The sequence below is a fragment of the Homarus americanus genome, unplaced genomic scaffold (genome assembly GCF_018991925.1).
Source record: "Homarus americanus isolate GMGI-L3 unplaced genomic scaffold, GMGI_Hamer_2.0 scaffold43778, whole genome shotgun sequence".
Classification (NCBI taxonomy): domain Eukaryota; kingdom Metazoa; phylum Arthropoda; class Malacostraca; order Decapoda; family Nephropidae; genus Homarus; species Homarus americanus.
In genome coordinates, this window is record NW_024722395.1 from 192,391 (window position 1) to 215,852 (window position 23,462).

At 46.1% G+C, this 23,462-nt stretch overlaps 1 protein-coding gene across 5 annotated transcripts in view; it reads left to right on the forward strand.

Annotated features, from left to right (window-relative positions):
* The first annotated feature begins 9,676 nt into the window (after positions 1 to 9,676).
* Positions 9,677 to 23,462, forward strand: part of LOC121862736 (proline-rich protein 36-like) — a 37,505-nt gene continuing 23,719 nt past the window's right edge. For all 5 annotated transcript variants that reach the window (XM_042361057.1, XM_042361061.1, XM_042361059.1 and 2 more), the window contains exons 1-3: positions 9,677 to 9,694; positions 22,139 to 22,349; positions 23,187 to 23,423. In XM_042361057.1, coding sequence (XP_042216991.1) covers positions 22,199 to 22,349; positions 23,187 to 23,423 — 388 coding nt within the window. In that variant the 5' untranslated portion in view covers positions 9,677 to 9,694; positions 22,139 to 22,198. The remainder of the gene's footprint in view (positions 9,695 to 22,138; positions 22,350 to 23,186; positions 23,424 to 23,462) is intronic.

Here is a 23,462-nt window from a genome sequence, read left to right on the forward strand (position 1 = left end):
CTGAGATCGAACTTTTAGATATACATGTAAATGGTGTTTTCTAGTTAATATCTTGAATTCTTAATAAATTTATTTTTCTTTTGATTGAAACTTTGAAAGTCAAGCCTATCATCTTTTTGTAGTTCTTAAATATCGTCCAGATCATTAATAAAGCTGTAGCAGTATAGCCACGGTGTTTTACTTTTTACCTATGCAGGTTACAACATACAAATTACAATTAGGATGGTAGAAATAGTTGTTACAAATAGGCCAAGGAGTCGGAGTCGGAGTCGGAAGCATAAAAATTTGAGGAGTCGGAGTCGGAGTCGAAGGTTTTGTCTTCGACTCCACAGCCCTGTGAAAACAGTATAGTGATCTAGTAGTGAACAGTACAGTGATGTAACAAAGAAAACAGTGGCTGGGAAAAGATCTACAGGGAAACAGTACAGTGATTCACGAAAGTGAAACAGTACAGTGATGTAACAGTGAAACAGCTTGATTTACTAGTGAAACAGTACAGTGATCTACTAGTGAAACAGTACAGTGATCTACTAGTGAAACAGTACAGTGATCTACCAGTGAAATTGTACAGTGATCTACTAGTGAAACAGTACGGTGATCTAGTGAAAAAGTATAGTGATCTAGTAGTGAAACAGTACAGTGATGTAACAGTGAAACAGTTCAGTGATCTAACAGTGAAACAGTACAGTGATCTACTAGTGAAACAGTACAGTGATCTAGTGAAACAGTACAGTGATCTAACAGTGAAACAGTACAGTGATCTAGTGAAACAGTACAGTGATCTAGTGAAACAGTACAGTGATCTACTATTGAAACAGTACAGTGATCTACTAGTGAAACAGCGTGATTTACTAGTGAAACAGTACAGTGATCTACTAGTGAAACAGTATAGCGATCTAATAGTGAAACAGTACAGTGATCTACTAGTGAAAGAGTACAGTGATCTACTAGCGAAACAGTATAGTGATATAGTAGTGAAACAGTACAGTGATCTACTAGTGAAACAGCGTGATTTACTAGTGAAACAGTACAGTGATCGACTAGTGAAACAGTACAGTGATTTACTAGTGAAACAGTATAATGATCTACTATTGAAACAGTATAGTGATCTAGTAGTGAAACAGTACAGTGATGTAACAGTGAAACAGTACAGTGATCTACTAGTGAAACAGTACAGTGATCTACCAGTGAAATAGTACAGTGATCTACTAGTGAAACAGTACAGTGATCTACTAGTGAAACAGTATAGTGATCTAGTAGTGAAACAGTACAGTGATGTAACAGTGAAACAGTACAGTGATGTAACAGTGAAACAGTACAGTGATGTAACAGTGAAACAGTACAGTGATCTAGTGAAACAGCACAGAGATCTAGTGAAACAGTACAGTGATCTACCAGTGAAACAGTACAGTGATCTACTAGTGAAACAGTACAGTGATGTAGTGAAACAGTACAGTGATGTAACAGTGAAACAGTACAGTGATGTAACAGTGAAACAGTACAGTGATGTAACAGTGAAACAGTACAGTGATCTAGTGAAACAGCACAGAGATCTAGTGAAACAGTACAGTGATCTACCAGTGAAACAGTACAGTGATCTACTAGTGAAACAGTACAGTGATCTACTAGTGAAACAGTACAGTGATCTACTAGTAAAACATAACATTGTGGATGAAACAGGACAGAAAAAGTGAAATATAATGATGCTTAACACACACACACACACACACACACACACACACACACACACACACACACACACACACACACACACACACACACTGATACATGAAAAGAAACTTGATATAGAAGAAAAATCCATAATTAAAAAGAAGAAACAAATACTTCACGTGCGAGTGTGACAACGAAATGAAACTTGGGAGATATTTACGCCATTGTTTATGTTCGTGAAGAAACTTGGTAGCTGTTTCATATGGCGGAGTAGCATTTGTAGTGGAGACGGGGGGCTAATTTTTAACGAAAGTTTAATTGAAGCTGATTTAACCTACCCCATCTAGAACGTAATTTAGCCTAATCAACTGCAAATAAATTTAACATAACTCAAGTGGAATGTTGACTTTACCGATCCCAATTATAACCTAGAGACAAACTTTACCTAAGTCGACTTTAACTTAACCTTTGCTTAAACCTAAGTAGAACCTAACTTAATCTAGCCCAAGTAGAACCTAACTTAACCTAACTCAAGTAGAACCTAACTTAACCTGACCGAAGTAGAACCTAACCTAACTTAATTTAACTTAACCTAACGTAACTTAACTTAACCTAACCCAAGAAGAACCTAACAGCCTAGCCCAAGTAGAACCTAACTTAGCCTAACTCAAGTAGAACTTCACTTAACCTAACCCAAGTAGAACCTAACTTAACCAGAACCTCACTTAAACTGATCGTAGTAGAACCAAACCAAACGTAACCTAACCTAACCTATCCTAACCAGCCCTTCTTGGAATGACACCACGCAATGATTTTCCATCGTCACACCAAGTGAACGTCTGCCACACCAAGCGAAAGAATCGGGTGAAAGCTCTCTCACGTGTGGATGAAAACGGGTGAAAGTAGCCCGTCCTAGAGTGAAAGACATCGACAGGTGGGTGATGGTTTAACGAGTGAGAGTGAAAGACATCGACAGGTGGGTGATGGTTTAACGAGTGAGAGTGAAAGACATCGACAGGTGGGTGATGGTTTAACGAGTGAGAGTGAAAGACATCGACAGGTGGGTGATGGTTTAACGAAAGGAGAGAAAGTGAAAGACATCGACAGGTGGGTGATGGTTTAACGAGTGAGAGTGAAAGGACATCGACAGGGTGGGTGATGGTTTAACGAGTGAGAGGAAAAAGACATCGATACAGGTGGGCAGGATGGTTTACCCAAAACGGAGTGAGAGTGAAAGACATCGACAGGTGGGTGATGGTTTAACGAGTGAGAGTGAAAGACATCGACAGGTGGGTGATGGTTTAACGAGTGAGAGTGAAAGACATCGACAGGTGGGTGATGGTTTAACGAGTGAGAGTGAAAGACATCGACAGGTGGGTGATGGTTTAACGAGTGAGAGTGAAAGACAGTTTAAAGGTGGTGTTCGAGTTTTTTTTTCCACACTGTAAAAATAAATTAAGGAAAATGTAGTAAAAATAACGTATTGGATATTAAGCAATTAGGGTTAGGTTAGGTTAGGATATGTGTGGTTAGGGCTAGGGTTTGGATAGGTGAGGTTAAGGTTTGGATAGGTGTGGTTAGGGCTAGGGTTTGGATAGGTGAGGTTAAGGTTGACACAGGTTAGGACAGGTGAGGTTTGGGTTAGGATAGGTGAGGTTAGGGTTAGGAAAGGTGAGGTTAGGGTTAGGACAGGTGAGGGTAGGGTTAGGATAGGTGAGGCTAAGGTTAGGATATATACTAGGTTAAATAGGTTATGTGAAGTTAAGTAGGTTAGTTTATATTAGGTCAGGCTAATTAATTTCAGTTTAGGTCAGGTTATGTTAGTTTCGATTAGTGTAGGTCAGGTCAGGGCAGGTCAATTAGGTTATTTTGGATTGTTGTAGGTTCATTAGGTTAAGGGTGATGAGGGTTAAGTGTTAGAGGTAAGGTGGTGGGGTTAAAGATAAGGTGGGTAGAGGTTAAAGGTTAGGTGGGTGGGGTTAAAGGTAAGGTGGGTAGAGGTTAAAGGTTAGGTGGGTACAAAGATGCAAGGTAGAGGTTAGCTAGTTGCAAGATGGTGGGGTTAAAGTATGGGCAGAGGTTGAAGGTTAGGTGGTGGGCTAAAGATAAGGTGGCAGAGTGCTAGCTGTAAGGTGGGCAGAGGTTAAAATATGCAAGGTGGGTGGGGGTTAAATGCAAGGTGGCAGAGGTTGCCAAGGAGTAAAGGCAAGGTGATAGAGATAAAGATAAGGTGTGGTAGAGGTTGAAGGTTAGGTGGGTGGGGTTAAAGGTAAGGTGGGTGGGGTTAAACATACAGTGGCAGAGAAGGTTAGGTGGGTGGGGCTAGCGTAAGGGCTGTTAAGGTCATGCGCCATATCTCAACGAGAGAGAGAGAGAGAGAGAGAGAGCAAAATATTAAAGGAGATGGTCGACTACAACGATAAGATGACACATGGTGATACTGTGTGTGTGTGTGTGTGTGTGTGTGTTACGTGGAAGTATTGGTGATAATAGTGAATGTGATAGTGTTGTAGGATTGTGACTCATATGTTACTGAGGGTGATGGTGAAAAATGAAGAGAATAGTGAAGAGGTGATAGTGAGGGAGGATGGTGAGTGATGGGTGATAGTGAGGGAAGATGGTGAGTGATGGGTGATAGTGAGGGAGGATGGTGAGTGATGGGTGATAGTGAGGGAGGATGGTGAGTGAGGGTGATAGTGAGGGAGGATGGTGAGTGATGGGTGATAGTGAGGGAGGATGGTGATTGAGGGTGATAGTGAGGGAGGATGGTGATTGAGGGTGATAGTGAGGGAGGATGGTGATTGAGGGTGATAGTGCAACAGGATGGTGATAAGTTTAGTAGCGGTATAACAGTGTTGATCATCGTTACATAACTAGGTAACTACCCATTAGACTGGCTAATGACGTACGTAATAGACAATCAGATTCTTTTATAAGCAGTGTGATGAGTTACCTTTATTGAGTGTCGCTGCTGGTGACTTGTCATTGGTGAACGACTGTCACTGGTGAACGTTTGTAACTGGTGAACATATGTTACTGGTGAACGACTGTTACTGGTGAACATATGTTACTGGTGAACGACTGTTACTGGTGAACATATGTTACTGGTGAACGACTGTTACTGGTGAACATATGTTACTGGTGAACGACTGTTACTGGTGAACGACTGTCACTGGTGAACGTTTGTTACTGGTGAACATATGTTACTGGTGAACGACTGTTACTGGTGAATATATGTTACTGGTGAACGACTGTTACTGGTGAACATATGTTACTGGTGAACGACTGTTACTGGTGAACGACTGTTACTGGTGAACTTTTGTTAATGGTGAATGATTTACTAGTGAACGTTTGTTAATGGTGAATGATTTACTCGTTAACGTTTGCTACTGGTGAACGTTTGTTACTGGTGATCGACTTACTCCTGAACGTTTGTTACGAGTGACCGTTTGTTACTGGTGATCGACTTACGAGTGAACGTTTGTTACTTCTGAACGACTGTTGCTGGTGAACGTTTGTTACTAGTGATCGACTGTTCGTGGTGAACGTTTATTATTAGTGAACGTTTCTTACTGGTGAATGTTTGATACTGGTGATCGACTGTTACTGGTGAATGTTTTTTACTGGTTGAAAGTTTGTTACTGGTGAAAGTTTTTTTTACTAGTGAACGTTTGTTGCTGGTGAACGTTTTTACTGGTGAACGTTTTTTACTAGTGAACGACTGTATCTGGTGAACGTTTGTTACTAGTGAACGTTTGTTACTGGCGAACCTTTGTTACTTGTGAATGGTTATTTGGTGAACGTTTGTTACTGGCGAACGCTTGTTACTGGTGAACGTTTTTTACTGGTGAACATTTGTTACTGGTGAACGTTTTTTACTGGTGAACATTTGTTACTGGTGAACGTTTGTTACTGGTGACTGTTACTGGTGAACGACTTACTCGTGAACGTTTGTTACTGGTGAACGTTTGTTACTGGTGAACGTTTGTTACTGGGGAACGTTTTTTACTGATGAAAGTTTGTTACTGGTCAACGTTTGTTACTCGTGAACGACTGTTACAGGTGAACGTCTGTTACTCGTGAACGACTGTTACAGGTGAACGTCTGTTACTGTTGAACCTTTGCTACTGGTAAACGTTTGTAACTGATCAACGATCGTTACTCGTGAACGTTTGTTACTCGTGAACGTTTATTACTGGCGAACGTTTGTTACTGGTGAACGTTTGTTACTGGCGAACGTTTGTTACTGATCAACGTTTGTTACTGGTGAACGTTTGTTACTGGTGATCGTTTGTTACTGGCTAACGTTTGTTACTGGCGAACGTTTGTGACTGGTGAATGTTTGTTACTGGTGAATACTTGTCTGGTGAACGTTTGTTACTGGCTAACGTTTGTTACTGGCGAATGCTTGTTTGGTGAACGTTTGTTACTGGTGAATACTTGTCTGGTGAACGTTTGTTACTGGCGAACGTTTGTTACTAACGAACGTTTGTTACTAGTGAACGTTTGTTACTGGTGAATGCTTGTTTGGTGAACGTTTCTTACTGGCGAACGTTTGTTACTGGCGAACATTTGTTACTGGCAAACGATTGTTACTAGTGAACGTTTGTTACAAGCGAATGCGTGTTTGGTGAACGTTTGTTCCTGACCAATGCTTGATACTAGTGAATGCTTGTTACTAGTGAATGTTTGTTACTGGCGAACGTTTATTACTGACGAATGCTTGTCTGGTGAACGTTTGTTACTGGCGAACGACTTACTTATGAACTTTTGTTACAAGTGAATTTTTCTGACTAATGAGTATTTATTAACGCTAGATATTAGTATATGTCAACACACACACAGAACATAAGAACATAAGAATGGAAACTACAGCCCGGGCCTATTGGCCCACATACTGGGCAGTCCGTTTACACCCAACTATTGCTCATATGAGCATCAACCTATATTTGAGAAGCAATTCGGCGTATTCGAGTTAATGATGATGTTGGTAACTTGTTCCATTCATCCCTACTCTGTTTCCAAACCAGTGTTTACCTATTTCACGCCTAAATCTAAATTTGTCGAATTTAAGACCATTGTTAAGAGTTCGCTCCTGGTTGGATAGTTTGAGTACCTTTGTAATGTCCACCTTTGTTCAGTCTTGACTTCCACTTATACACCTCTATCATATTCCCCCTCACTCTACGTCTCTCGAGGGAGTGCAAATTTAGATGCTTTAACCTGTCTCTGTACTCAAGGCTCCTAATGCCCGGGATTAGCCTTGTCATTCTCCTCTGAATTCTTTCAAAGGATTCTATATCCATTCTGCCAATACGTGTGCAGAACTGAACTGCGTAATCCAGGTGTGGTCTCACAAGAGCAAGATACAGTTTTAGGATGACCTCGCTAGTCTTGTAACTAACACTCCTTTGTATGAACCCAAGTACTTTATTAGCCTTGTTACGAGCAAAAACACATTGTTAACTTGGCTTAAGGTTCCTACTTATCATTACTCCTAAATCTCTCTCGCAGTCGGATTTCTCTATGGCATCGTTGTTCATCTGGTATCTGGTTTCCCTGTTTACATCTCCTATACTGAGTACTTTACATTTGTCCACGTTGAATTTCATCTGCCATTTTTCAGACCATTCGAAAAATTTGTTTAGATCTTCCTGTAGTTTTGTGGAGTCCTCGTCAGATTTAATAACACGTCCTATTTTAGTGTCATCAGCAAATTTGCTTATGTTGCTGTCTATGTAGATATCAATATCGTTTATGTATATAATAAATAATAATGGTCCAAGTACTGAGCCTTGGGGAACTCCACTTGTGACGTTGCTCCAATGGGACTTAGTGCCATTAATGCTCACTCGCTGTTTCCTGTCCTGTAACCACACCCTAATCCATTTAAGGATATTACCTTTGATGCCATGTGCTTCTACCTTTCTAATTAGTCTTTCGTGGGGAACTCTGTCGAAGGCTTTGCTAAAGTCGAGATATACCACATCATAATTGTGCCCCTCGTCCACCGATTCGAAAACTGATGAAAAGAATGTTAATAGATTAGTTAGGCAAGAGCGTCCGCTTGTGAAGCCATGCTGGGAATCATTGATCAATCTGTGCTTCTCCAGGTGATTTCGAATAGAGTTTGAGATGATTGCTTCCAGTAATTTGCCTACTATTGATGTTAAACTGATTGGGCGGTAGTTAGAGGATAGTGATCTATCCCCCTTCTTGAAAATCGGTATTACATTCGCTATCCTCCAGGATTCTGGTACTACACCTGTTTTTAAGGACATGTTAAACAACTTTGCTAAGGGCATACTAAGCTCTTCCTTACATTCCTTTAATACTCTGGCAAATATCTCATCGGGACCAGGTGACTTATTAGGCTTTAGTTTGTCTATTTGCTTACTAACATCGTTACTAGTCACTACTATCTCATTTAATTTGTTTTCTTCACTATCTCTGAATAGGGTCGGTGCCTCGGGTATCATGTTTAGATTTTCGGTGGTGAAAACTGTTGAAAAATATTTATTCAAATTATTGCTCATTTCTCCGTCGTTATCAGTGAGCTCGCCGGAGTCTGACCGTATTGGTCCAATCTTTTCTCGTGTTTTAGTTTGATACATTTGGTAGAATCCTTTGAGTTGTCTTCGCCTCCTTGCTATCCATACCTCATTAATCTTGCTTTCCTTATCTCGGTTTTTTTAACTCTGCTACGCCAATACCTATAATAGTCCGGAGGTGAATTCGCCACGTTATCCTTCTACCTAGCCTTCCTTTGGCCAATGATGTTCTTTAAATAATTATTTTATCCATTTAGGGTCATTGTTGTCTGATCTGAGTTTTTTGTATGGTATGTTCTGCCTTTGTGCATTAAGTAACTCACTATTTAAATTATCGTGGAACTCGGCAATCTCAGATCTCGTTATCAGGTCGGTGTCATCTGTCAGGTTCACGGCCAAGCACGACACCCCCTCTCTCAACTGCCTCTTTAAACTGTCAAAGTTTGCCCTTCTGAAATCTGGTACTTTAGTGGAATTTTCCTTACGTCTGCCCTGAAAATCTAACTGGAATCGAATTTCTTTGTGATCGCTGTTTGCAAGTTCGTTCCCTACCTGGACATTGCTAATGAGGTTTTCTCTGTTCGTCAGAACTAAATCCAGTATATTATTACCCCGTGTGGGTTCGGTTATATGTTGACTTAGGAAACAGTCCTGGATCGTCTCGAGAAAATCCTCTGATTCTGAGTTACCCATAAGGACAGTCCAATCTATTTGGCCAAGGTTAAAGTCGCCTACTATGCAGACTTTGTTGTGTATGGAAGCCCTGCGCATTTCATCCCAGATAAGTCGCTCATTGACGCTATCAAGATTGGGAGGTCTATATATTACCCCTGTGATTAATTTTTCCCGACCGTCGCTTAATTCTATCCAAATGGTTTCTGGTATTCCTCCTGCTTTTTATTTCCTTATTTATTTCACACTTCACACACACATATATATTACCCTGTGATTAATTTTTCCCGACCGTCGCTTAATTCTATCCAAATTGTTTCTGTATTCCTCTCAGTTTTATTTCCTTATTTATTTCACACTTCAGATTATCCTACACACACACACACACACACATATAAATTATTGAATATGAGGTTTTCTGTTTAGTGTGTGTGTGTGTGTGTGTGTGTGTGTGTGTGTGTGTGTGTGTGTGTGTGTGTGTGTGTGTGTGTGTGTGTGTGTGTGTGTGTGTGTGTGTGTGTGTGTGTGTGTGTGTATGTGTGTTTTATTGTGTGTGTGTGTCTGTGTGTGTGTGTGTGTGTGTGTGTGTGTGTGTGTGTGTGTATGTGTGTGTGTGTGTGTGTGTGTGTGTGTGTGTGTGTGTGTGTGTGTGTGTGTGTGTGTGGCAAAACATTAATTTGTTCTCTGTCACATTATATTAGGATGTCTGTATTTTTCATATCACTGATGCTGTGTTTTTCTCTGCCCTTACAGGTATGTGATTTGAGTGTGTATGGAGGACAGGTGTGGAGGTGGTGTAGGTGAGTTATGGCAGGTGTGGAGGTGGTGACGATGAGTTATAGCAGGTGTGGAGGTGGCGACGATGAGTTATGGCAGGTGTGGAGGTGGTGACGGTGAGTTATGGCAGGTATGGAGGTGGTGACGGTGAGTTTGGCAGGTGTGGAGGTGGTGACGGTGAGTTTTGGCAGGTGTGGAGGTGACGATGAGTTATAGGGTGTGGAGGTGGCGACGATGAGTTATGGCAGGTGTGGAGGTGGCGACGATGAGTTATAGCAGGTGTAGAGGTGGTGACGGTGAGTTGGCAGGTATGGAGGGTGGTGACGGTGAGTTTTGGCAGGTGGAGGTGGTGACGGTGAGTTATGGCAGGTGTGGAGGCGACGATGAGTTATAGCAGGTGTAGAGGTGGTGATGGTGGTGAGTTATGGCAGGTATGGAGGTGGTGACGGTGAGTTATGGCAGGTATGGAGGTGGTGACGGTGAGTTATGGCAGGTGTGGAGGTGGCGACGATGAGTTATAGCAGGTGTAGGGGTGGTGACGGTGAGTTATGGCAGGTATGGAGGTGGTGACGGTGAGTTATAGCAGGTGTGGAGATGGTAACGGGGAAGAGCAGGTGTGCGTTAGGAAAGACATCTGTCGTAAGGGGACCTCCTGCCTGACAACCCATTGTGTGAAAAGGTTTCCATCTGGCCACGTTTTGTGTGTGGGAGTTGCGATAGAATTATAAGAATGAGTTTTTTGTTGGAGTGGCATTAATAGTAGTAGTGATAGTACTCATAGTAATGGTAGTAGTAGTAGTAGCCCTAGTACCGGGAGTATGCCCTTCGAGGTCATGATGGTTCGGGTCAATTTTGGATTTGGGGTCAAATTATATATTGGTATCAAAGCACCTAGATGTTCCGTGGAAGAGTGAGGGGGGGGCACTCTGAAACGTGCTTAAAGGCGAGCGCTTGTTAGGTCAGGGACACACGTAACCTTTGGTCATTTAAACTCAGGGGAAGAGGCGAGGTTATGTTGGTTAGGTCAAGGTAAGAAGATGAGTCACACAAGGTCAAGGACACACAAAGGGTAGGATGGTGGTGACCGCGGGGCATGACACGGGGAGGCTAGGTTAGGTGTGGTGAGAGGCAGGGACACATGTGGGTATGGCAGGTTGGGGCAGGGATTAGGTGGGCCAGGGTGGCTAGAATACTCCAGGGCAGGGTGGGTTAGGATACTCCAGGGGGCAGGGTGGTTGGATACTCCAGGGCAGGTGGGTTAGGATACTCCAGGGCAGGGTGGGTTAGGATATACTCCAGGGTAGGCAGGGTGGCTAGGATACTCCAGGGCAGGGTGGGTTAGGATACTCCAGGGCAGGGGGGGTGGCTAGAATACTCCAGGGCAGGGTGGGTTAGAGATACTCCAGGGCAGGGCAGGGGTGGCTAGGATACTCAGGGGCAGGGTGGGTTAGGATACTCCAGGGCAGGGAGTGGGGTGGCTAGGATACTCGGGGCAGGGTGGGTTAGGATACTCAGGGCAGGGCAGGTGGGTTAGGATCTCCAGGGCAGGGTGGGTTAGGATACTCCAGGGCTGGGGTGGGTTAGGATACCTCCAGGGCAGGGCAGGGGTGGGTTAGGATATCTCAGGGCAGGGGCAGGGTGGGTTGGGATACTCCAGGGCAGGGCAGGGTGGGTTAGGATACTCAGGGCAGGGGTGGGTTAGGATGCTCAGGGCAGGGTGGGTTAGGATACTCCAGGGCAGGGGTGGGTTAGGATACTCCAGGGCTGGGCAGGGTGGGTTAGGATACTCTAAGGCAGGGTGGGTTAGGATACTCAGGGCAGGGTGGGTTAGGATACTCCAGGGCTGGGCAGGGTGAGTTAGGTTCTCAGGGCTGGGCAGGGTGGGTTAGGATACTCTAAGGCAGGTGGGTTAGGATACTCCCGGGACGGGGTGGGTTAGGATACTCCAGGGCAGGGTGGGTTAGGATACTCAGGGCAGGGGTGGGTTAGGATACTCCAGGGCAGGGTGGGTTAGGATTCTCCAGGGCAGGGTGGGTGGACGGGTATGATTAGGTCATGATGGGCTCATTAAACTTAACCCAGCCTTATAGTGACGTGTGTGTGTGTGTGTGTGTGTGTGTGTGTGTGTGTGTGTGTGTGTGTGTGTGTGTGTGTCCCAGCAAGAGTAAGGACTCCCCAGCAAGAGTAAGGACTCCCCAGCAAGAGTAAGACTCCCCAGCAAGAGTGGACTCCCCAGCAAGAGTAAGGACTCCCCAGCAAGGTAGGACTCCTCCAGCAAGAGTAAGGACTCCCCCAGCAAGAGTGAGACTCCCCCAGCAAGAGTAAGGACTCCCAGCAAGAGGGACTCCCAAGAAGAGGGACTCTCCAGAAGAGTAAGGACCTCCACAAGAGTAAGGACTCCGAAGTGAAGAGCAAGGACTCTGAAGAAGAGTAAGGACTCCCCAGAAGAGTAAGGACTTCAGCAAGAGTAAGGACCCCCCAGAGGGACTTCCAGCAAGAGTAAGGACCTCAGCAAGAAAGCAAGGACCCCCAGCAAGAGTAAGGACTTCAGCAAGAGAAGGACTCCCAGCAAAGAGCAAGGACTCAGCAAGAGAAGGACTCCCCCAGCAAGAGATGGTGGTGAGGGTTCAGCCCGACTGCTGGAAAAATTACAGTGATGTGCTGGGGGTAACGCTCTCACCTGGGCCCCTCCTCCCTGTGTGTATGAGGAGAGAGAGAGAGAGAGAGAGAGAGAGAGAGAGAGAGAGAGAGAGAGAGAGAGAGTTCATTTACACTGAGCCTTGCCGTGTGGGGTGGTGTGGGCGTGGGGTTGGTATTATGTGTTACCGTGGGTGTGTAACTAACACACACACACTTCAGTCCTTGCTCCCCAGCAAGCTAACTGATCGATGCGGGGGTGTAGGGGGCTCACGTGACGCCAACAGAGGGAGAGAGAGAGAGAGAGGAGTTAAGATGGTGTCAAGCAACGGAACGGGAGGGAGGAGAAGTTGAGGTTGTATAATTGACGGGGGTAATAATGTTAAAACGAACCAGTTGATATAATGAACACACACTCACATACATGCTTACATACTCTTTTCAGTGTGTGTGTGTGTTCAGTAAAGTACTTGGAGGTCGACGGGGTGTTGTCGACGTCCGCGCGGTTTTTGTTATGGTTTTGAGGGTGACGTCACAAACATGGCGGTTACTACCACCACCACCACACGCACGGGGAATTGAGTAATACCACCAATCGACCTTCCAGGGTGTTAGTGGGAAGGATGGTAGGATGATGTGATGGTAGTGGTAGGATGAGGTGATGTGATGGTAGTGGTAGGATGATGATGGTAGTGGTAGGATGAGGGATGCTGTGATGGTAGTGGTAGGATGAGGGATGATGTGATGGTAGTGGTAGGATGATGTAGGTAGATGAGGGATGATGTGATGATAGTGGTAGGATGATGGATGCTGTGATGGTAGTGGTAGATGAGGATGATGATGGTAGTGGTAGGATGAGGGATGATGTGATGTGGGAGTGGTAGGATGATGATGGTAGTGGTAGGATGAGGATGATGTGATGGTAGGTAGGATGAGGGATGATGTGATGGTAGTGGTAGGATGAGTGGATGATGTGATGGTGGTAGGATGATGGATGATGGATGGTAGTGGTAGGATGATGATGTGATGATGGTGGTAGGATGAGGATGATGTGATGATAGTGGTAGGATGAGGGATGATGTGATGGTAGTGGTAGGATGATGGATGGTGATGGTAGGTAGGATGATGGATGATGTGATGGTGGTAGGATGAGGGATGATGTGATGGTAGTGGTAGGATGAGGGATGATGTGATGGTAGTGGTAGGATGAGGGATGATGTGATGATAGTGGTAGGATGAGGATGATGTGATGGTAGTGGTAGGATGAGGGATGATGGGATGATGGTGGTAGGATGAGGGATGATGTGATGATGGTGGTAGGATGAGGATGATGTGATGGTAGTGGTAGGATGAGGGATGATGTGGATGATGGTGGTAGGATGAGGGGATGATGTGATGGTGGTGGTAGGATGAGGATGATGATGATAGTGGTAGGATGAGGGATGATGTGATGGTAGTGGTAGATGAGGATGATGTGATGATAGTGGTAGATGAGGGATGATGATGATGGTGGTAGGATGAGGGGATGATGTGATGATGGTGGTAGATGGTGATGATGATGGTAGTGGTAGGATGAGGGATGATGATGATGGTGGTAGATGAGGGATGATGTGATGATGGTAGGATGAGGGATGATGTGATGATGGTGGTAGGATGAGGATGATGTGATGATGGTGGTAGGATGAGGGATGAGGATGATGGTGGTAGGATGAGGATGATGTGATGATGGTAGTAGGGATGAGGATGATGTGATGGTGGTAGGATGAGGGATGATGTGATGGTGGTGGTAGGATGAGGGATGATGTGATGTGGTAGGATGAGGTGAGTGATGGTAGGATGAGGGATGATGTGATGATGGTAGGATGAGGGATGATGATGATGGTGGTAGGATGAGGATGATGTGATGATGGTGGTAGGATGAGGATGATGTGATGATGGTGGTAGGATGAGGGATGTGATGATGGTGGTAGGATGAGGGATGATGTGATGATAGTGGTAGGATGAGGATGATGATGGAGGGATGAGGGATGATGTGATGATGGTGGTAGGATGAGGGATGATGTGATGGTAGTGGTAGGAGGAGATGATGTGATGATGGTGGTAGGATGAGGGATGATGTGATGAGGGTGGTAGATGAGGGATGATGTGATGGTAGTGGTAGGATGAGGGGATGATGATGATAGTGGTAGGATGATGATGATGTGATGGTAGTGGTAGGATGAGGGATGATGTGATGGTAGTGGTAGGATGAATGATGGATGATGGTGGTAGGATGAGGGATGATGTGATGGTGGTAGGATGAGGATGATGTGATGGTAGGGGATGGATGATGTGGTGGATGAGGATGATGTGATGAGTAGGATGATGGATGATGTGATGAGTGGAGGATGAATGATGCTGTGATGATGGTGGTAGGATGAGGGATGATGTGATGATGGTGGTAGGATGATGGATGATGATGGTGGTAGGATGAGGGATGATGTGATGATAGGTAGGATGAGGGATGATGTGATGGTAGTGGTAGGATGAGGGATGATGTGATGATAGTGTAGGATGAATGATGATGTGATGATGGTGGTAGATGAGGATGATGTGATGATGGTGGTAGGATGAGGGATGATGTGATGATGGTGGTAGGATGAGGGGATGATGATGGTGTGGTAGGATGAGGGATGATGTGATGATAGTGGTAGGATGATGGATGTGTGATGGTAGTGGTAGGATGAGGATGATGGATGGTGGTAGGATGAATGATGCTGTGATGATGGTGGTAGGATGAGGGATGATGTGATGATGGTAGGATGAGGATGCTGTGATGATGGTGGTAGGATGAGGGATGATGATGATGGTGGTAGGATGAGGGGATGTGATGATGGTGGTAGGATGAATGATGCTGTGATGATAGTGGTAGGATGATGGATGATGATGATGGTGGTAGGATGAGGGATGCTGTGATGATAGTGGTAGGATGAGGGATGCTGTGATGATGGTAGGATGAGGGGATGATGTGATGATGGTGGTAGGATGAATGATGCTGTGATGATAGTGGTAGGATGAGGGATGATGTGATGATGGTGGTAGGATGAGGATGATGTATGATGGGTAGGATGAATGATGCTGTGATGATAGTGGTAGGATGAGGATGATGTGATGATAGTGTAGGATGAGGATGAGGAGGGATGTGTGATGATGTGGTAGGATGAGGATGATGATGATGGTAGGATGAGGGATGATGTGATGATGGTGGTAGGATGAGGATGCAGATGATGGTGGTAGGATGAGGGATGATGTGATGATGGTGGTAGGATGAAGGATGATGTGATGATAGTGGTAGGATGAGGGATGATGATAGTGGTAGGATGAGGGATGATGTGATGATGGTGGTAGGATGAATGATGATGTGATGATAGTGGTAGGATGAGGATGATGATGATGGTGGTAGGATGAGGGATGATGTGATGATAGTGGTAGGATGAGGGATGATGGGATGATAGTAGATGAGGGATGATGATGATGGTGATGATGGGTTAGATGATTCAGTGTGTGTGTGTGTGTGTGGCAAACATGATTCACGTTATAATAAAGTTCGTCGGTGTTTTAATATCCCGCCAGCGTTTCAGCCTGTTTAGGTTCAGTGCGCGTGTTGACCGGCTCATGTTTGGTGCGTCACGAGGGATTTGAAGTGCGTAGAATGCGTATATATACATACACCGCTGGAGAAACAACGATGGTGGTTGACGCTTGAGTGAAGTCTATCGTGCGTTGTAGACTGCAGTAGACAAGAGGAATTGTGGTAGACATTAAAGAAGATAATGTTGTAGACAAAAGTGAGAGACAAAATGTACAGATCTGTCTAGCCTAGCGTCACACACACACAGGATGCGGTAGAGGTTATATAAAGCCCAATTTTGCCTTGTTGATGCTAGGTGACCTTTGACCTTCAGGATAGGTGAAGGAGCGTGAGGATCGCTGGACAAGTGGGCCTCAGTCCCATGGGCCCCAGTCCTATGGTCCCTGTTATAATGGGCCCCAGTCCTAATGGTCCCCTGTTAGGTAATGGCCCCAGTCCAATGGTTCTGTTAGTATAATGGGCCCCAGTCCTAATGGTCCCTGTTATATGGCCGTCTAATGGTCCCGTATATGGGCCCCAGTCCCAATGGTCCCTGTTTTAATGGCCCAGTCCTAATGGTTCCTAGATAATGGGCCCCAGTCCTAATGGTCCCTGTTTGTTATAATGGGCCCCAGTCCCAATGGTTCCCTTGTTAGTTATAATGGGCCCCAGTCCTAATGGTCCCTGTTAGGTTATAATGGCCCCAGTCCCAATGGTCCCCTGTTTGTTATAATGGGCCCCAGTCCCAATGGTCCCTGTTAGTTATAATGGGCCCCAGTCCTAATGGTCCCCGTTTGTTAATGGGCCCCAGTCCTAATGGTTCCCTGTTAGTTGTAATGGGCCCAGTCCTAATGGTCCCCTGTTAGTTATAATGGGCCCCAGTCCTAATGGTCCCTGTTTGTTATAATGGGCCCCAGTCCAATAGTCCCTTTAATGGGCCCCAGTCCTAATGGTCCCCAGGTTATAATGGGCCCCAGTCCCAGGTCCCTGTTATTATAGGCCCCAGTCCTAATAGTCCTTTTAATGGGCCCCAGTCCTAATGTCCCCTGTTAGTTATAATGGGCCCCAGTCCAATGGTTCCCTGTTAGTTATAATGGCCCAGTCCTAATGGTCCCCTGTTAGTTATAGGGGCCCCAGTCCCAAGGTCCCGTTATAATGGGCCCCAGTCCTAATGGTTCCCTGTTAGTTATAATGGGCCCTAGTCCTAATTCCTTCATGGGCCCAATCCTAATGGTCCCGTTATTATGGCCAGTCCTTGGTCCCGTTATAATGGGCCCCAGTCCTAATGGTCCCTGTTAGTTATAATGGGCCCCAGTCCTAATGGTCCCTCAGTTATAATGGGCCCCAGTTCTAATGGTCCCCGTTATAATGGGCCCCGGTCCAATGGTTCCTGTTAGTTATAGGGCCCCAGTCCTACTGGTCCCCTGTTATAATGGGCCCCAGTCCTAATGGTCCCTGTTATAATGGGCCCGTCCTAATGGTCCCCTGTTATAATGGGCCCCAGTCCTAATGGTCCCTGTTAGTTATAATGGGCCCCAGTCCTAATGGTCCCCTGTTAGTTATAATGAGCCCCAGTCCCAATGGTCCCCTGTTATAATGGGCCCGTCCTAATGGTCCCCTGTTATAATGGGCCCCAGTCCCAAGGTCCCCTGTTAGTTATAATGGCCCCAGTCCCAAGGTCCCTCTTATAATGGGTCCCCAGTCCTAATGGTCCCTGTTAGTTATAATGGGCCCCAGTCCCATGGGCCCCAGTCCATGGTCCCTGTTAGTTATAATGGGCCCCAGTCCTAATGGTCCCCTGTTAGTTATAATGGCCCAGTCCTAATGGTCCCTCTTGTTATAATGGGCCCCAGTCCCAATGGTCCCCTGTTATTATAATGGGCCCCAGTCCTAATGGTCCCCTGTTAGTTATAATGGCCCCAGTCCCAATGGTCCCCTGTTAGTTATAATGGGCCCCAGTCCTAATAGTCCCCTGTTAGCTATAATGGGCCCCAGTCCTAATGTCCCCTGTTATAATGGGCCCCAGTCCCACGGTCCCCTGTTATAATGGGCCCAGTCCTAATGGTCCCGTTATAATGGGCCCCAGTCCTAATGGTCCCCTGTTAGTTATAATGGCCCCAGTCCTAATGGTCCCTGTTAGTTATAAGGGCCCCAGTCCCAATGGTCCCCTGTTAGTTATAATGGGCCCCAGTCCTAATGGCCCCAGTCCTAATGGTCTGTTATAATGGGCCCCAGTCCTAATGGTCCCTGTTGAGGATCATGGTCTGTTTATAATGGCCAGTCAATGGTCCGTTATTATAAGGGCCCCAGTCCCAAGGTCCCCTTTGTTATAATGGGCCCCAGTTCATGGTCCCCAGGTTATAATGGGCCCCAGTCCCAATGGTCCCCTGTTAGTTATAATGGGCCCCAGTCCTAATGGTCCCTTGTTAGTTATATGGCCCCAGTCCAATGGTCCCCTGTTATAATGGGCCCCAGTCCTAATGGTCCCTGTTATAATGGGCCCCAGTCCTAATGGTCCCCTGTTAGTTATAATGGGCTCCCAGTCCTAATGGTCCCTGTTATAATGGGCCCCAGTCCTAATGGTCCCCTGTTATAATGGGCCCCAGTCCTAATGGTCCCCTGTTAGTTAGGGCCCCAGTCCTAATGGTCCCGGTTATAATGGGCCCCAGTCCTAATGGTCCCTGTTATAATGGGCCCCAGTCCTAATGGTCCCCTGTTATAATGGGCCCCAGTCCTAATGGTCCCCTGTTAGTTATAATGGGCCCCAGTTCTAATGGTCCCCTATTATAATGGGCCCCAGTTGTAGAGTGAGTGAGTGAGTGAGTTATAGAGTGAGTGAGTGAGTTATAAAGTGAGTTAGTGAGTGAGTGAGTGAGTGAGTGAGTGAGGTGCGTTCCCACATCACCTAGCGAGCCTCCAGACTTAATGAGTTACAGGGGAGTTAATATATTACTGTCTGATAATTATGTTTTCTGTGTATACATGACTGTGTGTGTATGATGATATTATTGTGTGCACTTCCATGTGTATGTGACTATGTTGATAGGATCGTGTGCATTTCCTTGTGGACGTCACTGTATATGATGATAGCATCGTGTGCAACCCCATGTGTACGTGGCTGTTTGTACGATGATAACAATGTGTGAACCCCCATGTGTACATGCGAGTGTTTGTATCATAGATAGCATCATGTGTTTTCCATGTGTAAGTGACTGTATGATGTATACCTGTGTGTACATGACTAATGTACTGTATTATGATGATAGTCATCAAGTATATCTGTCGTGACTACACTGTGTGTGTGTGTGTCACATGGCCTTGGTCACCTCAGTGTATATTACCTCACGATTAAGGAGAAAACTATTTACGAAGACACTCAGTATTTCCCCAACTTGCCTGACGCAATGATAAAAATTACTCATATTTCACCTTATAATTTACCTGTACAAGTTTCTGAAATATCGAAGAAAGTATTATCAATTATTATTAGTTCTAGTGTTGTACAGGTGACCATAAAATATGTGTTGTAATTTAAAGAGTATTATTTTGAAAGACGTATTTTTGCTTGTTTGTGGGATGGGAGGCAGGGGTGGGCAGGGGTGGGGAGGGGGGTGACGATGTTACGGACGAGCGTGAGAGTGTGATCCCCTGGTGTGTGAGACCTACCTTCCCTTCCCAGATTTTGCTGCCCCTTAATAATTTGATTATTGGACGAGTGCAAAGTATTTATATACCCCCTTCCACCCCACCCCATTTTTTTTTTCATTTTTAGATTGGGAGGGGAGGGGGGGGGGGTAAAGGAGAGGAGGTAGCAAATATTTAAAAGTTTAAATTGTTATTCTTTGTTGATTTTTTTATGATGAATTCCATATTGGTTCATAACATCACCAATGTGTTTAATGCATGTGGTTGGGTGTAGGTGAGAGAGGGGTAGTTCGGGTGTGCATGGGGGAGGAGGGTAGTTTTGTGGTATGAATGGGGGTAGTTGTTATGGAGGTGAGGGGGGTGGTGCAGGTGATGATGGTACTAGGGGAGTGGTGACGGGATGCACACAGGTAGGGTTATGGTGGTGATGGTGATGGGGGAAGGTGTTAGTGATAGTGGTGGGGAGGCGTTAGTGATAGGCCTCAGTGGCTCACAGTCCCACTAGGCCCAGTCCTTACGTCAGGGTAATCTAGGTGTGGCTGAGGGTAGGGCAGGAGGGAGAGAGAGAAGGACGGAGAGATGGCGATGGGGAGGGAGAGGTGGTGTGGTAGGGAGGGAGAGGTGGTGTGGTAGGGAGGGAGGTGGTGTGGTAGGGAGGAGGTGGTGTGGTAGGGAGGGAGGTGGGAGGGAGGGAGAGGTGGTGTGTAGGGGAGGGAGAGGTGGTGTGGTAGGGGAAGGAGGTGGTGTGGTGGGGAGGGAGGGTGGTGTGGGGGGGAGGGTGGTGTGGTGGGGAGGAGAGGTGGTGTGGTAGGGAGGGAGAGGTGGTGGTGTGGTGGGGAAGGTGGTGTGGTAGGGAGGGAGGGTGGTGTGGGGAGAGGAGAGGTGGTATGGTAGGGAGGGAGAGGTGTGAGGGGGGAGGTGGAGGTAGGAGGTGGTGTGGTGGTGTGGTGGGGAGGGAGGGTGTGTGGTGGGGAGGGAGAGGTGGTGGTGGTGGGGAGGGAGAGGGGTGGGTGGGAGGGAGAGGTGTGGTAGGGAGGGGGTGGTGTGGTGGGGAGGGAGGTGTGGTGGGGAGGGAGGTGGTGTGGTGGGGAGGGAAAGGTGGGTGGGGGAGGTAGGTGTGGTGGGTGGGGGAGGGTGGGTGGTGGGGGGAGGGGGTGGTGTGGTGGGGAGGAGACGTGGTGGTGGGGAGGGAGGTGGTGAGGGAGGATTGGGGAGGGGAGGTGGTGTGGTAGGAAGGGGTGGTGTGGTAGGGAGAGGGAGGTGGTGGGGGGAGGGGTGAGGTGGGGGTTAGGGAGGAGAGGTGGTGTGGTAGGGAGGGGAGGTGGTGTGGTGAGGAGGGAGAGGTGGTGTGGTGAGGGAGGGAGGTGGTGTGAGGTAGGGAGGGGGGAGTAGACAGGTGGACGCTGGGTACAGAGCTACAAGGTCAAGCTGACTAAAGCAGCAATGGCGATGCATCCTCACCCCCTACCTGCCCTCTGCCCTCACCAGGTGATCCCTCACCCTACTGCCCTCACCCACCAGGTGGTCCCTCACCCTACTGCCTCACCCACCCCTCACCCTGCCCTCACCTCACCATCAGGTGGTCCCACCCTCCTCAGGTGGTCCCTCCCCTACTGCCCTCACCCACCAGGTGGTCCCTCACCCCCCCCCCCCCACCACCAGGTGGTCCCTCACCCACCAGGTGGTCCCTGCCCCTACCCCTCACCTGCCCTCACCCACCAGGTGGTCCCTCACCCCTACTGCCCTCACCCACCAGGTGGTCCCTCACCCCTACTGCCCTCACACCCACCAGGTGGTCCCTCACCCCACTGTGGTCCCTCACCCACCAGGTGGTCCCTCACCCCACTGCCCTCACCCATCAGGTAGTCCCTCACCCCTACTACCCTCACCCATCAGGTAGTCCCTCACCCCTACTACCCTCACCCATCAGGTAGTCCCTCACCCCTACTACCCTCACCTGCCAGGTGGTCCCTCACCCCTACTACCCTCTCCCGCCAGGTGGTCCCTCACCCCTACTACCCTCACCATCAGGTGGTCCCTCGCCCCTACTACCCTCACCCACCAGATGGTCCATCACCCACCAGGTGATCCATCATCACCCACCAGGTGGTCCCTCACCCGCTATCACCTGCCCTTACCCTCACCACCACCTGCCCTCACTATTGGTTTGACAGTTGCCCTCAGGGTCGCCTCCCCTGTACTGTACCTCCCTCATTACCTATGTTAGCTGGTACTTTTTCTTATTGTTGTTGCTAATATTATTATTTAACTTGTATACGGTATGTCTAATTATTTCTCATTATTATTATTAACCTCACTATACAGTAGTTGATATTATTGTTTTTGTTGCTATTTCTGTTGTTAGTATTTTTCGATAATTATTTCTATATCATTTTGTTCATATCATCATTGATTGTTTTGTGATTATTTTTAAATTACTATTGTATTTACATTACTGTATATTATTATTATTATTGCCATTATTATTTTAATTTTAATATACTGTATAGTGTACTGTACTGTACTGAACTACAGTGTCACCACTAAGTAACTAACCCCTGGTCTTCCTTGACAGCACGAGGTGGTGTCACTGTCAGAGAAGGTGGTACTACGGGCGGAAGATGTTATCGGGTGGATGCGGGCGGCCGTGGGCGTAAAGTGGGATACTGGGCTCATGGGGGTGTACGGCCCACCCTCGCAGGACCCTGCCAATGATGCCCACTACACCCCGCCCATCTCAGGAGCTCTCGATATTAACGAGGTCCTCAGAGAGAAAAAGTTAATAGGTACGTCTGTCACTCGTGTTGGTGATGGCAGAGTGTATGGGTCTTGTTGACTGTATGAAGATCGTGGCGTTACAATATTAAAATCTTTTGTATTTAATAGGAATAGCATTTTAATTCCTATAAAATCTTTTCTTAAGGCATTGTTGGTACAAAAGTCATACAGTATTAAGATTTTTTACCTTTAGGGAAATATGTAGAGAAAAGAAAATACTATTACAGAAGTAAATTTTTAGTATCTACTTGAGGTGATCTTGGTGTGAAGAAATGCAGTAATAGAAAGGAAGTTAATGATTTTCCCAGGTTCATCTTTCACAATAAGTTTACTAGAGAACTGGGTTTGTCATAGCCTCTGTACAGAACAAAATAACCATATGTAACAACAAATGTGAACCAATCAGAACTAACTTGATTTATACGAATAAGTGTACAGTATGTAGGTTAAATTAGGTTTGGTTCTGCTTTTATTCTTTGATGTACACTTGAGGTTCATTGCAAATGTTGACCACAAAAAAATAGATGTGGTGCATATGTTATTTATCTTGTATACACGTTACATTTTTCCTGCTTTTTACCAAAATTCAGTACAGTACAACACAGTACAGTATTTTAATAGGTGGATTTGAATCGTGAAATTAAATTATGCTGTTGACATGAAGATAAACCAGATGAGAGGGAAGAAATAATGATGCTTGTTGAACTTTTTTTCAAGTGATGATTATCCTTGGAGATTATTGATTTAAGATACTCGGTATATAAGTTTTGTAATAAGAAATGCAATTAACAAAAAGATATTTAATCAGTAGGAAAGAAATTTTAATGCATATTATGTTTGTGCAGGTGATGTTGTTGAGCCAAACAGTCTACACATCATCGTCCTAGCGTTTGACAAATACTGTCGAATGCGTGGTCTGCTCAAGCGGTTAGAGGGCGTGGAGGAAGAGTACATGAGAAGTAGAATTGTGGTGGCATTAGGAGGCTTTGTAGTCCCTTCCAGACGCACACGAATGCTCTTCTGCAGAGACGTGTTTGACTACCCAGAACTAGAGGGCCACGACTTACTGTGTAATCATCTGTGTAAGTGTCCTTATTATCTGGAGATCCCTCTCTCCAAGT